General features: G+C 36.8%; 1 protein-coding gene across 7 annotated transcripts in view; it reads left to right on the plus strand.

Annotated features, from left to right (window-relative positions):
• Window positions 1-16288, plus strand: part of LOC119556407 (cAMP-specific 3',5'-cyclic phosphodiesterase) — a 128781-nt gene that overhangs the window by 39292 nt on the left and 73201 nt on the right. For 3 of the 7 annotated variants that reach the window (XM_037868598.1, XM_037868596.1, XM_037868597.1), the window contains exon 3: window positions 7445-8627. The exons of the other annotated variants lie outside the window; for them this stretch is intronic. In XM_037868598.1, the coding sequence (XP_037724526.1) occupies window positions 7483-8627 (1145 nt within the window). In that variant the 5' untranslated portion in view covers window positions 7445-7482. The remainder of the gene's footprint in view (window positions 1-7444; window positions 8628-16288) is intronic. 7 annotated transcript variants of the gene reach the window in all.

The raw sequence follows: 16288 nt of genomic DNA on the forward strand, positions 1-16288 counted from the left end.
CACTCACAATTTTGTTCATTTTGGGGGTGGGGAAAGTCGGAAAAATTCAATGGGGGCTTGAAAATAAGGGGCGGTGGTAGAGTGACTGACTGGCTGAGTGACTGATTGATTAGGGGCGTGGTCGGCCGGGGGGCGGGAGTTGCGTGTGAAGAAGTTGTTTCGGGGTTACTCAGTGTTCCCTTAAATGTTTCTATTATGGAAATTAATGGCAACTATCATGAAGGGCAAGTGGGTTAAAGATCGATTGGCAGGCAGCAAATAAAATTAAATTATTGCATTTACCTAGCCAAAAGCATTTGAGAACAACTTTTAAGATAACTACTTGAGGAAAAAGATCACAAAGGTATTTGAAAACTGTGAATGATTTAAAAGTCTTTTTAACAACTATAAGAACAATAGGAATCAACTTATGGAAAGCTTAAATTTAATTTTTGGTGTCCATAAGGATGGAGTTAATAAAGGAGAGTCGTCTATTAAGTTTAAAATATATTGTTGTATACTATTAGACACCAAATAGAAATGATTACAAAACTAGTGACTTGTATGTCACCCACCTATAATTGAGTTATATATTTATCAATACATCCTAAAAAAAGCCAAAAACATTTGAAATGCCCTTATAAATTAATTTATGTTTCACATATTTAATTTTAATGAAAAACCTTTGCTAGCATTAACCCTTACACGAACACAAATCGCTGCGAATACGTATAAGCTGATAAAAAAGAACAATAAATAATGGCCAGAAAAGGTGGTTTTCCATTTCGACCAAATACCAGAAACATAACCGCAATTGAACGTTTTATAATATATTTTTTGTCACTCGTGGGCTCAACTAAATGGCAAATGCATGCTGGGATTTTTATTATATACATGGTATATGCGATATTCCGCTTTTGCAAATTGAACTCTGAACTTTGCTGTGCCATTGACAAGGCTCAAAAATATTCCAGGCCGAGGAACTCGTAATCCCCCTCGTTCTCCTCGACTTCCCCCTAGTTAAAGCAACCCTCAAGCCCAGAATATCCCCAGCCCCATAGCAATCATCAAATTGGTTTTGTGGCTTTGTGGTTCGGTGGCTCAGTGGGTCGCAACTTCACTTCATTGTCTTCGGCCTTCCAATTTGCCGATTTTAAAGCAACGGCACGCACAAATAAATTAAGCAAGCCTGTGAACCCGCCCAGTCGAAGAACGCACCTGGCGAGTAACCCAAAGACCCGAATTTAAAACCCAATACTCACTTATTAACCCACCGCATCTTGTGTTTTTCACTTTCGTGTGCCAAGAAGCCGTGGGCCTTGTTTGTTTGGCCAACACTATGCTGCTGGGTTCTTGCGGAAATATTATCCCACTAAAATAGGTTATGCTTTTTTAAAGTGGAACGTTGATGAATTGAACTACAGGCGGTTTGGGGTCGGAAACGTTTAAATCGGAATACAAATGACCAAGTTGTGAGCTCTAATCATATAATTTGGGTCACCAAAAATAAATTAAAATTAATATTTTCAATAAAGATGAAGATAAGGAAAAAAAACACAATTTTTATGGAGTATGTCATTAGGACTTTAACTTTAGGTCAGCTACTTTATAATCGGAATACAAATGTCGAAGCTATAAGCTTTTAAAATTCAATTAGGGTCACCAAAAATAATTCAACGTTCAATGATAATTTTGATTTTAGACCTTGTTAAAGAAATAAAGCCCAAGTTTAAAGGAATTTTTTTTTAAAAAATTGAAATCCAATTATCCGAGATGAGGGTTTACAAAAAAAGTTTTGGGTCACCTTTATGAAAGTTATCGAAAACATAAAAATCGCTAAAATTAACTTATACATTTTAATGCAGATTTTTGCAGAACCTAACATATCATTTTTTTAGAGGTATGCCAATTTGAAATGATCTATGTGAGGATTCTAGACGTGCAGTTTTGGGTCACCTTTTTGTAAGACCGTATGGTCCCATGGCATCTTCAAGTTCCGTTCATCTCTCAAACTGTGTGTTGCCTTTTATTTGGCTTAAGCATTAGACCAAGTTCTTAAGGGAAAATAGCTTTCCTGCTCTGCAACTTTTCCTGTTTTTCCGCTCGGATTTCCCAGTCTTTAATTTCGTTCTTGCCTTTGAATTTGGCCATCGGATTTTGTGTCTTTGATTGTCATGCTAGCCCCGGGCCACGCCCATCTCCTTTCAACTTCCGCCTCGAGAGCTTAAATAGGCTTAAGTAATGTAGCCGGAAGTGGGCGGGAAAGTGGAAAATGCCTGATTCTTCTAACATTTCAGAGCTCTCTCTTTTTTCTCTCCCTCTGTCGCTTTTCATTATTAATGGCAATTTGATTGAATTGCCGGCACAAAGAAGCCTCTCTGACCCTTTTTGCGACTATAACTTTACATCCTCCCCCTTTTTGCTTTCCCCTTAGCCCGATCCCTTTTTGCACATTTTCCAGGTATGAATAAAAAATAAAATGCCACGCTGACAAATTCACACAAATTAGCCGTTGTAAGTGGTGCATCCGTTTCGGCGTCCATATTTTCCACCTGCGCCCCCCTCGGAAAATTCGATTTTCCGCTAGGATAGAGGTGGAAACCCCCCGTGACATCCATCCATCCATCCATCGCTATGTGGAAAATGCATAAAAATTCTCTTACACCAGCCAAATTCACTTAGCCCGACATGATGAGCACACAATGATGCAATAAGCCCGCGGGTCATGAGAGGAAAAACCCGGAAAAGTGGGCGGGAAAAGTGGAACATGATTTGTGCTCGCTTCTAGAGGCTGCTAACTCGATGACCAAAGGATGGCTAGTTTTAAAATAATTTGACAGCCCCACTTTGGGTAAAAATTGAACAAATATTTTAAATAAATTTCCCAAGTCTTTAATAGCATAAAAATATCTTATAATGATAAATAATTGCTTATTAGCTTGCTTTAAATTTTTAATTATTATGAAAAGCAGATTCCCAACTCCTTATTCACTTTTTTTAGTAGTAAAGTTCTTGACTTATGAAAAAGGAAATTATAAGGAAATATTCTCACTACAAGAAAACCCAGTAATCAAGTTAAAATACGCTTCTGTTATTAAATTGACCCATAAGCAATTTACAATTTTCCACCCACCAATATTTTGACGTTGTCCATTTGAAATAACGTTGGGCCATTACATTAATTCGATTTGATTCGATCCAATTTGATCATGATAACCGTTCCGTATCAATTACGCCAGTGGGAAATTGTTCCAATTAGAGTGCATTATTGACGACGTTAATTGAGTTGGTGGATAGGAGGATTTTCCATTTTCCATTTCCCTATAAGTAGGCAATGAATATAGAAAGGTCAACGGTGGGTTATTTCATTACTTTTTCTGCAGCTTGTCCGCAGTTTTTAGTACATTATAATGCACTTTCCTCGGTTGACGCCATCGCTATCAAAGTCAATTTAAAGTGGATTTATTTTTAATGCATGTCAGCAGCGATGACCTTGGCCGCCAATTGCATTTGGTCGAAGGTTTGGGATCGGGTTCGGGTTCAGGGGGTGTGTGTGTGTGAGAATTCATTTGGTAAATATCAGCTGTGCAGCCTCTAAACCACACCCTCCCCCCCACCACGAACCCAGAAATGTAAAGGAAAAGCCACCAGGTTGAAGGTTAATTTATTTCCATTTCAGCAGCTCTTTCATAATCCTAGGGGGCGAAAGAATGGGGCAGTAAATTAAAAATTTCAGCCCTAGGAAATGGCACACAAAATGAAATGGCTTTCTGGTTTAATTCTTTTAGTCTTATTAATCCTAGGCAAAGAGCTAGGAAATTATCATGCAGGTAAATTAGTCAGGTATTTAGACGTTGCCTAAAGGTAATTCCAAATCTCTAAAGAAAAGGTGTCAAAAAGTATGCACTGAAAAAAGAAGGTCTCTTGGATTTAATCCTTAGGTCTTTTGGACCCATCATATATTGGTGCTTACTTTTAGCCGTCGTTTAAAATAAATCTCTTGTAAAAGGTGTCTAAAAGTATGCAGTGAAAAATAACATCTTCTTTCGAAGTAAATCTGTCGGACTTTCGGACTCATAATATTTTATGGCATACTTTTGGACACCTCTTTATAAGATTTCTGAGTCACCCTCTAATATTCCCAAATTACCAACGAAATAGCTTTAAAAAGGGGGAAAAGAGAAGAAAGTGAAGATGTCGTAACTCACGAAAATTTAAAAGCTATTGTGTTGTGGCCTCCTTTTTTTTTGTTCCACGACTTGCATCGTTAAGGAAATTCATTGGGCAGGCATTGAAAGTGAAGTTGATATATAGCTAATGATGTTGACATGTGTTGGGGATTGGGAATGCGGTGGAAAGCCTTTGTTAACTATGCCACACACATATATATACATATACACACCCACAAAACGTGGGCGTCGGGGGCGTGGCAATCAACACATGAAGCTTATTGCTTTCGCCTTGTTTGCCGTATATGCAAATTGGTTTTGTTGTTCCTCTTCCCTCGCAATTGTTTGTTGGCGGAATGGAAAACGAGCGAGGCGGCAAATCAAATCAAATATGCACTCTATACAGAGAGGTGTAATAAATAGTGCTGCAAATGAACAATTCGATGTAATATGCAATCGCATCGATTGCGAAAAGTATTATTATCGCTGGAAATTCCAAGTGCAACTAAGCTCAATTGCCTGCAATTGAGTTGATCGAACCATAGTGACTAACTGGGCCGACGTTTGTCACTCATTTTTCTGCCCGAGTTCCAATTACTTTGAGTGTCACGCCCAAAAAAAATAAAATAGGTAAAGTGTCAACGGAAAGAACAGAGTTAAGCTGGGGAAAAGGAATCCTGGGAGACGAGCCCTTAGGCTACAGTAAATTCCTGCATCTCAACCGTTTTCACACTGAGCGAAAAAAATTCAAAGCATTTTTAATAACATCGCTGTTATATTTTATACCTATAATTCCCAACTAGTTATATCAAAATGATTCCTTTGATCAAAAATCATAAAGTAGTTATTGTCTAGGCTCAAATTCTTAAATTATTATTAATATCATAATACATGTATGGGGAAATATAGTTATGGGATAGGAGCCAGAACAGTTTTGCAGTAAACAAATAACTTTAAATTTGCATCCTTATAATTCCCAACTGGTTATAACAAACAGATTCTTTAGACCAGAGTAACTAAATATTTTTTTATTGCCGAGTGCTTAAGAAAGACTTGAAAGCCTATTTACTAAATATATTTAAAGGGAGAATGTTATTATTTGACAATAATTAAAAACATAATGTATAGCTTCTGTTATTTTTTAAAATACATTTTTTTTAAAAAGTTCTCTCAGTGTAAATTGTGGCCATTGTCGTCCCATTTTTCAGGCAACTAAGCAAGGCTAAGGTACCCATTTGCATAAAATTGCAGTAACATCCTTTCGTCCCCCGTGTGTGTGTGTGTGTGTGTGTTGCTGGCGATGTGTACGTGTGTGCGTGACTGTTGCACAAGATGTGGGTTGTTGTTGTCCTTTTCGTTGTCATGTGACAGTCATTGCAACTCAGAGAGTGCTGACCTTCAATTGTCCAACAATTTGGGTGACTTGCCGAAAAAGTGAAAGGAGTTACGCAAATTGGTGACCTAATGGGGTTAAAGTTAGCATTTCAGTGTCGAAAAGCAGGCCTTTTATTTTAACTGTAACTTATGGAAAGCAAGAAAAGTCTTTTAATAAAATTCCTTATCGGAAATCATAGATATTTTACCATATTATATTTCTTAAAAATAATATTCGAATTCCAATAACTCAAATCAAGCCCAAATTAGCTAACTTATAAATTGTATATGTGTGTTAAAGGATAAAAAGATTAAGTCACTGGTTAATTTACCTATTGGTTTCCCTTTGACCATACATTTTCCTGTTAAATGCCTTTTCTGTAATGAAATCAAATTGAAAGTGATTGGTTTTCTCCGGAATTATGAACGGGAGATGGGGAAAAATATAACGGACTGCGCATAGTTCTGCAGAAAAGCACAGTTTTCCCCCCTTTATTTGGTTTTCCTTTACTGTTTCCCTTCAATTCAAATCTTACACAAGTCCAAACAGAAAGATGAAAATAAAAAAAAAAACCGGAAAAGAAAGGGAAAACAAAGTAACGACTGCAGTCAAAGTGATTTCATTTAATTAAGTGCACTGTCTGAAGAATTTAATGTGCCACCGAAATTAATAGAGGGATTAAGATGTCATAAAATGTGAAAGATTAAATTTTGAACCTGATAAACCGACGGATTTATACCAAAAAACGATTTCATTTTCACAATGCAATCTTTTAGGCAGATTTATACAGGTAATGATTTCGAACCACTACTCATTTCAGAGTATCTAAAAAAACGTTTAAAAAGTTTAAAACCGTTTTTAAATGCCGTGATAGCATAACTCCAAGTAGTTATTTATAGGTAGCAGCTTACCACATTTTTTTTGGATTTTTCTGCAAAGCGCACTGGCAACTGGGAGCTTAACACGGACTGACTGACAGACAAGGGCGGCGAAATTGGCAAAGGGGGCGGCCCAGAGTCACGGTCACGGTTCACAGGTTAATTATGCAGCTTGTTAAGGCACACCAGCGAAAAAAGCCACGCTCCAAAAAGAACACAAAAAAAAAAGAGGAAAACAAAAATGCTCCCGCAAAAAAAGGGAAGATGAAAACAAGAAAATCTCGCCAAAGGCAAAAAGGGGGTGGAAAATTGTGGAGGTGGCAGAAAACGGGGGCACTACATGTTGCGTTCGAGTTCGAAGCAAACTTTTACCATTTGGGAAACGTTCCAAGAACTTTGTTAATGAGGTTTAGCGAAATGATTTTATATATATATGTTCTAGCAGGGGTAAAAAAATCGGTTTCTAGTTAATGACATCTTATTATTGGGGGTGCTAAAAAATCACTTGAGTTTTGAAATCACCCTTGAATGCCATTTTAGGTGTCTAGAAGTATGCAACAATATATTTTTGCTCTGAAGTACCATAAATTCATTCAGAAGGGCGACTATACTTTATTCACTGCATATTTTTGGACACTTGAAATGTAATTTTAAAGTGGTTATGGTTATGGTTTTTTTAAAATTTGTAAATTTTAATTAAATTTCTGATGTAGATGTTGGATTTCCTATTAAAAAACTCTCAGCGGTTTTGTCTTTGTGTTTTATAGCAATCAAATGGTTCTGGGAAATAGTTTATTAAATGCCTTTAGCTGTGTTTTACAAGTAAATTCTGCTCTCTAATTAAAATTCGTGGTTACTTTGGCTTTGTTTCATTGGATTTGGTAAAGAACCCCCATTGCCCTTGTGCAATTCAACTAACCCAACTTTCACCCATGACGTCCCCTTTGTCCCAAAAAAAAAAAAGTATGCAATCCATTGAGGCAAGAGTGAGCGTTTTTTGTCACTCGTGCAGTGAAATTAAAAGCATAAATTCTGTTCCCTAGCAACGTGCGCGACAAAAAAGCAAATATAAAAGTAAACCATGTCCCAGGAGAGTAATGGTGGTGCAGTTGGCGGAAAGGGCGGAGGAGGAGGAGCATCAGCGCCACCGCAATATATAATAACCACGCCCAGCGAGGTGGATCCGGATGAAGTGCGCTCCATGGGCGATCCAGAACTGGGATCCCCCGAGAAACAGCAGCAGGTGGTGCAGATGCAGCAGGTACAGCAGGTGCAGAGCCAGAAGTTCTCCAGCACCTCGAGCAGCACCACTCGCTCCTTTTCGCTGCAGGAAAAACAACAGATCCAACAGATCCAGCAGCTCCAGCAGCAGCAGTCCCAGCAATCCCAGAAGATCATATCGAGTTCCACCCGTAGTCAAAGTCTGCAGTCCAGCACGATTGTGGGTGAGGCCACCACCATTTCGAGTGGTGCCACTCAAATGCTAACCGCCGCCCAGGCCGCCACCTTGGCCCAGCAGTTGAAGGCCCAGAGTTCCACCTCGATTATAACAAGCAGTGAGCAGAGAACCAGCACTAGCAGCAGTAGCACTCGATTTATGGCCACTGGTTCTGGTAATCTTAATCCAGGTGGCAACTCCACTCAAACAAGTGGCAACGCCAACAACTCCACCAATTCTACCGGCAGTAAGACTCGCTTTCAGAGCTTTCTCCAGCAACCGGAGGGAGGAGCACATGGCTTTTTGACAGCACACCAGAAGCACGTAAGGCAATTTGTACGCTCCACATCGGCCCACTCGGAGGCGGCAGCCGGAGTGGGCGGGGCACGGCCGGAAAAGTGCATCCGGAGTGCATCCACGCAGATCGATGATGCGGCCAGTGTGGCCGGAGTGGGTGAATCCTCGTCGGGCAGCCTGGTGGACAGCTCGGCCAGCGGCGGATCCATGCAGCTATCGATGAGCAAGCTGGGCCTGCAGCAGTCCTCCTCCATTCTGATCTCCAAGTCGGCAGATACCATCGAGATGAAGAGCAGCTCCTCGTCGGCGGGCATGCGCACCCAGTTGACCCTGAGCGGGGGCTTTCTGGCCCCGCCGGGCAGCCGGAAGATCACCATCTTGAGTCCCATCCATGCTCCACCGGGTCTGCACGACATGATCAAGCGGGCCCAGGGACGGTCGCCCCTCTCGCCCAGGATCAGCTTCCCCGGCAGCGATTCGGACCTCTTTGGGTGAGTAGCCCTGATCTCAGGATCATATATTTCCTCTGAAAAACCATTTTAGAAATTTTATTATATAAAAAAAATTACTTAACCAACTGTAAAATATATTTAAATTAATTACCCGGTATTTTAAATAATCCCCGTGTCAAAGTTTTATTTTTAAAAGACTTCTATGAATTTAAAGTATTTATGTCAATAGTAACGCACTTTTTACTGGTTAGCCATAATCGAAAGGCAATACTATTAAATCACGAGGTGTTACACGAATCACTAGATTTTTGAAATCAGTCTTAAATGTTATTTTTTATAAGTTCCTAAAAGTATGCAATATTTTTTTTGGAACTCAGAAGTACAGTTAATTCATACAGAAAGACGCCTATCCATTTTTTCATTGCATACTTTTGGGGACTTAATAAATATAATTTTATATTTATATCAAAAACGTAGTCAATGATTATAAATTAATTTAAAACCAATCTATAATTCTTAGTTCCTATTATTGAAACACAATTAAATTCAGCATCCCTTACGAAAACGTAGCGAATTAAATTTCTCTGAAGTGCCGCTAGGTCATACTCCAAATTCTGCGTAAAACCCCTTCTTAATTTTCTCCATTGTGATGGCGATGGCTCAAACGGAGTGTGCCAGGGGCTCTTAGACCCCTAACCACCAACCCCAACCCAGACCCCTTGTTTTTAGCCAACCCCCAAACCACCCTGTTAATGAACTTGCTTATATCCTGGCTTGTCCGTCTCCTGGACCCTGATGGCACATTGAACTCGCTGCTAATTGTTGACTTGTTGTTGCAAATTGTCTGGGGGCGAGGTTTTAAGGGGGGCTTTGGCTGGCAAAGTGGGTGAGTGGGTGAGTGGGTGGGTGGGCCTGCCATCAGTCCGAGAATGTCACAAGAAAAGCCTCCCACCCCCCGAAAACTTTGTCAAAATGCCAAAATTGTTTGTCATAGTCGTATAATTAAATTTAAATGTTTTTAATTTTATTTTTTCTCCTGTCCCCTCTCTCTTTTCCTCTTTTCTGGCAGCGACAGCAGATATATATATATATATAAATATATATATGAATAACACAGCAGGCACAGAAAAATAACAAAACAAATATAATGCGAAAATACGGAGAATAATTTTAATGAACCCCCAGAAAGGAACGAAGGATGTGGCGGGGTAATTGAAGCTGCCAGTCCATGAAAATTTAAAGCACAAAGGAAATCGGGAATGGGAAACTTAAACAATTATTGGAATTACGTCCATTAAATGTATTTAAATATAATCGCTGGCATGGAGAGAGAAAGTAATGCAAATAGGGCCCAGAAGAATTGAGTGTTTATTTGGAAAATGAATCGGTGGGAAACATTAAACGCGCTAATGGCTAAACACAAGAAATAACTGAGGCGGAAGAAAAATAAACTGAGGCAACGGAGGGGATTAACCAGTTGACAGTTGTTGCTCAATATTTGCATATTTATTTTTGAAACGCAAACAAATTTCAAGCTAAATTGTCACAGAGTTTTTTGGGGCGGTTTTATTTTTTAGGTGCAAGTTCAATATCAATTTAAAGTCACAAAAAATGCAGAATAATTTTAATAATGTTACTAAAAAATACTTTACAAACCATAAATGTTTTGTTTACTTTTAAATTGAAATATTTGATACAGATAGGAATACTTCAGTTTAAATTACTAAACAATAATTTAAAAATATTTATTTTTTATTAATATGACTCTTGACAATTGAAAATCGTTTTGCAAAAAATACTTTAAAACCCAAAAAAAAATATTAATATTATAAGTACTGTATTAGATAAAAAGTTATCATTATTAAGAATTCCAGAAGTTCAAGTAAACTAAAATGAGTCTTAATTTTATGTTATTAAAAACAAAGAGAACCCTCAACAAATCCCTTAACTTGTACATGTAAACATGTGCATTTCTAGTTTACATTTACAAAACCAGCTGAAATCTAAAGTATCAAGTTATTTATGCTGTCCTCCTAAGCCAGTGAGTAAAATCTAATAAATCGTTTGAAAATCAGGAATGAGCCTGCCATTCTGCTGTGGCTTTCTTATCAGCTGGTCCTCCACTCTAGTCATAACAATAATTCCCAAATCAAAAATTCCCTTAGGAATTAACCAAAATGGGAAGTTCCATAGTGGAGGAGCCAAGGAATTTTGCGGAGAGGCCTTTACAATCCGGTCAGGCCGCAACATTTGCATAGCTTTGGCCACAAGGCTGGGATCCTCCACCCCTGACCCCTGACCCCTCTCATAAATCTGGGGGAGGGCTCAAGGCTCAACTTTCTCTCTGTATGCGTGACTTATGTTTACAGTTTATTTATTATTAAAAACACACAGACAAATGGTCCGAGCAGAAATGTTTATTATTGTTGCTGTTTGCCCCAGTCAAACAGGCTAAAAAACAAAAAAAGAAAATAACACGCAGAAGAAAAGGAAAACAACACAGCTGAAAATGTATACATTTCCCCGGGATTTTGGAGGTGGGCAGGACGACGAGTCCTGGGGGTCCTCCTCATTTATATGCCATGTCAAAGTCGGCGGTTTTCCTGGCAATGAATTGAAAATTTCGACGCCCCCAGCCGGCGAGCTAATGTCTATATAAATTATACTCCAATCTTTCAGCTATCAGGGGATCGACTCGGTGACGCAGCCCGCATTTTTATCAACTTAAAAAAATGAAAGAGGTATTCCCCCAATAAAAGCCGGCGATTTCGGTTTGCCATCGGGTTTGCCAAGGGACAAAAGGCATTGGGGAATTGTTAACAGCAAACAGAAGTTTTGAAGTAGAAAATCTAAGTGGGGTAAAGTTAGTTCATTAAATTTCAACAAGAAATAGGGTTGACCAAAAATCGATAGTGGTCACAATCGACCGTTTTAGTTATCTATATTGACCACTATTATCGATAACTACGAAAATCAAAGAAAATAAACAAATTTCAAAAGCCAGAACACATACAAATTTTTAATGTAGATACCTTATTACCTTATGCCTTACCTTATGCTTATAAAGAATCAATATAAATTTTAACGCAATATAAATGAAATTAACTTCATCGAAATTATCGTTGTATTCTAAATTTTAAAGCCATCGATAGTATCGAAAGTGCTATCATTTTTTTTTACGTTAGAAGTTACCCTTACTTTCATTAAGTAAACGAAGGCCTTATGGCGATTTAACGTTGTAAATCTAAATCTAGTTTAATGGCTGGTTGAAATCTCCCATAAATACATACACTAAGCACTTTGCCAATAACTTTTGGGTCTTGTTTCCTTGGAGCAGGCCTCAAAATTGTTTTGGATTTCTGTCAATCAATCAGCCCAGGAAATTGTTAATTAAACTGTTTAACCTTTAACTCTTGTCGGTCAGGCCCTGTGCTTAACTCTGCACTTAACCCATTAAGCAAAGCATTTGGCTACACAGGAGAAAATTTACAAAAAGAATACGATTTTCATAAAAAGGGTTTTGAAGAAGGAAACAGATGCATAAATATATAAATCAAAATACATAAAAATGTACTGTTTTAAAACATGTTATTTCAAAAATATTTTTTATAAGTTTAAAATACTTAAAATACCTGTTTTTAGTAATTTTCCTGCGTGTACTGGTCATTTGACAGTCGTTTCCTTAAGGGACTTCAAAACTTTTTCCTTTTTTGAAAGTGAGATGCTGGCAGTCGATTTTGCTTTCCCGCGGGACAAAAGTCTGGGGAAAAGTGGTTAAAATGAACTAAGCGGGTTAAGAGATGGGCCGTGTTCGCATACCAAAACGTGCCGTTGTTTGCATATTGTATTCTAGAACTCTTCGTCCTCCCCCCTCCACAGCATACAGCATTTTGCGTCGAGTATTGCATACTTTAAGGCGCTAATGAAGGTATATTTGCGCAGCTAAAGAGGTGAAAACTGGGCAGCAGAACCTTCGTTGTTATCAGGATATTTGCGAAGGTCTAAAATTCCGCACGCAGCTCATTAATGAAGTTTAATTTTGATATTCTATACTTCAAATTTGTGAGGCCTTTAATGTGTGGAAACTAAACTTAGACATATATTTGTTTTAAGCTATTCAGGTAAATAACAGGATAAATGTATTAATCTATGAAAAATGGTATTTCAAAAAAAAACCAATAATATCTATTAGGTTGAAAAGTTTCCTAAAAGTTTTTTGAATGGGCTTTAAGTCAATTTTTATTCGCTTTAAGCGAAATCATGTTATTGGCATTCTTTTTAGTTCTTTTTGGCTAACAGTTTTAATTAGCAGTTGGCTGTGTGTAATTTTCTTTGACCAAATTAAGACCTATAGAATTTCACGCCCCAACGAAAAATAAGCGGAAAAATTTCCGAAAATGGGCGAGTAAAAACAGGGGGTCATATTAAAGGGGCCTGCCACGAAAACATATTAAGGCTAATTAGTAGGCATTAAATCAACTATAAATAACTCTCCCTTTCCCCATTTGTTCTCCGTTAATTTATTACCGAGCTTTGGCACATTGTGAGGTTCCAATTTAAGCAATACAAATAAAATGCAAATGAAAATCGAGCTGAGCTATTTATTAGCAGACATAATGTAGCGGAAAGTCAATATCCAGCTATTTACATTTTTTTAGACTTCAATGCTGACATTACGAATATTATGCATACGACACGTGTGACATTTGCAAGACCATCTTGTAGAAAGGGAATGGGAGGCCATCTCGGATGGCCATTTGAAGTATATCCCTAAGATAAAGGCAATCCGAGATGGGGAAAATGCCGAGGAAAAACGAAAAGGAGAGGCAGACACAAAAGGTGAGCCAGGATGAGAAGGAATGATAATAAAAACAAAACCATTAAACAGAAAGGGACAAAACAAAAGAGTTGTGGAATTTAATATATCTGACTACAAGGGAAAGCCGAGGCAAAGAAAAGGCCAATTGAAAGTGGGGGAAACTCAATGCAACATAATCGACAAGAGCAGGAAAGTTTAGCAGCTATTTCTTTTTACAGAGTTCACAGTAATTGCTAAAAATTCCTCTTAAATTTAGCCAAATTCCGGTTAAAGAGGTGAAACTCTATAAATTTCAATTTTGATTTACAGAACTGGCAAAGGTAAATTGTTGTATTCTGTTAAATTAGGCTCAAATATTTTTCTTAAATTTGTTATATAAATAATTCCATGGTCTTCAAATAACTTTAAAAAATATAAAACTTTTTTGATTTTGTTAAGTAATAACAATTTATATATTTTAAATTTATAAATAAATCTTCTGTAGTAGCTTATTTTTTGAAAGCCTTTTTCTCAAAATATTTAAGTCAAATTAGGTTATTAATGTTCTTTAATAAAAGAAGCATTCTTATAATTATAGTTCATAAATAAATCTTTAGTAGTTCTTAACTTTAATTAAAGCCGTTTTGTTAAGATATTATTTAAGTCAGTTTTTCTTTGTTTACCTCAATTTTTCCCTTAAGATGTTGATATTTTTTGCATCTTCTGTAGTTCTTATTTGTTTATGTATTAATCAAGTCGGGTTTTCTTTCTTTACCGTCATTGTTTTCGCTTAAAATCTGGCTGTTTTCGGCAAAAAAGCCTCAGGATTTTGGCTTTGACTATTTTTTCCGCAGAAAGCCGGTGACTTTTCTGTTTTTCCTTTTTCTTCTGAGCTGCTCAACAGTTGAGCTTTAAAACCCCTTCTGCGTTTTGACCGAAAGGTAAAAGGAAAACAGGAAAAAAAGTAGCAAAACTTGAGGAACTAAGAGGATAATAAATCTGGCAAGCCGCTGTTCCTAAAATTTTATTGAAATCCTTTCTACTAAAAAAACAGAAAAGGTAAACAATTTATATCAAAAATGGAAAGAAAATGGTAAAAGTTACAACCTAAAACATGAGTCTAAAAATCCATTGAAAATAAATTAAAGATCATAAGAACATTAAGTTCCAAGAAAGCTCAGTAGCAGGGCAGCAAACCCAAAGCTTCGGAAAATGGAACAGCACTTTCAGAATAGCTTTTCACCACACTTGACTTTTCTAAAAAAGCTATACAAAGGAGTAAGCTTTAGAAGCTTACGAGTGGAAAACTAACTCAATGCTAATTTTGTTGATTAGGGTCAGGATTTGAAAGCTTTGGAAAAGCGTAATGTAAATAAAATAAAATATTTTCTGTGTTGGAAATTAAAATATTCACAAATTTTAACAGAAATACATTTTTTTCAGAAAAAAACATAAGAACAAAGTTCAAAAAATTGTTGTAATCTCGGGACTTTGTTAAAATTCATTTTATTAATTCATTTATGGATTTTTAATATTCATTAATTTCGACTAATGAGACTTAAATAAAAATATGGAGTTTACCCAAATTGTATAATGTGTATTTTATACATACACTTTTACTTATTAAAGTCCTTCTTAAGACCCTCTTTCAAATTATTAATTGCTTGTTTTACCTCTTTCTCTTTACAGGTAAGTCGATTATGTGCCTTTGTTACCGTTTTAATTGAATTAAGTGACTTAGGTAAGCTCGATTGCATCTTAATTTTCGGTCAAATTAAATTTTTTCAAACTTTAAGTGGTTGCCATGAAAAGCTCACGGCTTTGTGGGAGCATTTATTGCGTATACGCAGCGTGCAACTGGTTGGTGGGCGTGTCGATCCGCCCTCTTTTCAACCATTCACCAACCCCGCTGCCCCCTGACCTCTGACCCCTTTACCACGTTGTTTTAACAATTTGACACCCAGGAAAAAAAACAATCAGCAACACGTGGAACCTTGGCATTTTCGCTCGCCGTTTTTATGATTAACTTTTTGGTATGTGCAGTGGCTAGACAAGAGAACTGAGCCGATGCACTGAGAATAAAACCATTTTCCGGGGTGAAATATCAGGGTCAAACATGAAGTTTAAATTCATGTGAATAACATGATATTAATACGAATATGATATTAATTTGTTATTAATATGATATTATTATACGAATATAATATGAATATGATATTTTTTGTATGAATATATTATGAATATGATATTATTTTGATATGGTTATAGAATAAAAGTAATGTGGTTGTGATATAAATATAATATGACCATATTCCGCATTTGATATGATACGATTGTGATATTATAATGATATGAATATAACATGATTGTTATATGACTATGATATGACTATCATTTGATTATCTTATGATTCTTACTCTTTTATGCCCGAATTATTCCATATATTGGTATTATGAAGTGATCTCTTATTAATATGATATAATAATATCGAATATAATATGAATATATTTTTAATATGATATTATTTTGATACGGTTATAACATGAATGTTATATGAAATTTAATTATAATATGATTATATTCCGCTTATGATATCCATATGACTATAGGATTACCATATAACTTTATGATTACCTTATGAGTACTTCGCCGCCTTAATATTATTTTAAGATACATGACTGTGATATTATAATGATTATAACATGATTGTTATATGACTATGATATGACTATCATTAGATAACCTTATGATTCTTACTCATTTATGCCCGAAATATTCCACATATTGGTATTATGAAGGGATCCAAAAATTGTTGCATTATTTTTTTTAATGTTTTTTGGGGAGGCGTGGGCGGTGCGTATCGCCGGGGGGCGTGGCAGACCGCCAACCTGGCACTGTTGAA

Source organism: Drosophila subpulchrella, chromosome X (genome assembly GCF_014743375.2).
Source record: "Drosophila subpulchrella strain 33 F10 #4 breed RU33 chromosome X, RU_Dsub_v1.1 Primary Assembly, whole genome shotgun sequence".
NCBI classification, from domain to species: domain Eukaryota; kingdom Metazoa; phylum Arthropoda; class Insecta; order Diptera; family Drosophilidae; genus Drosophila; species Drosophila subpulchrella.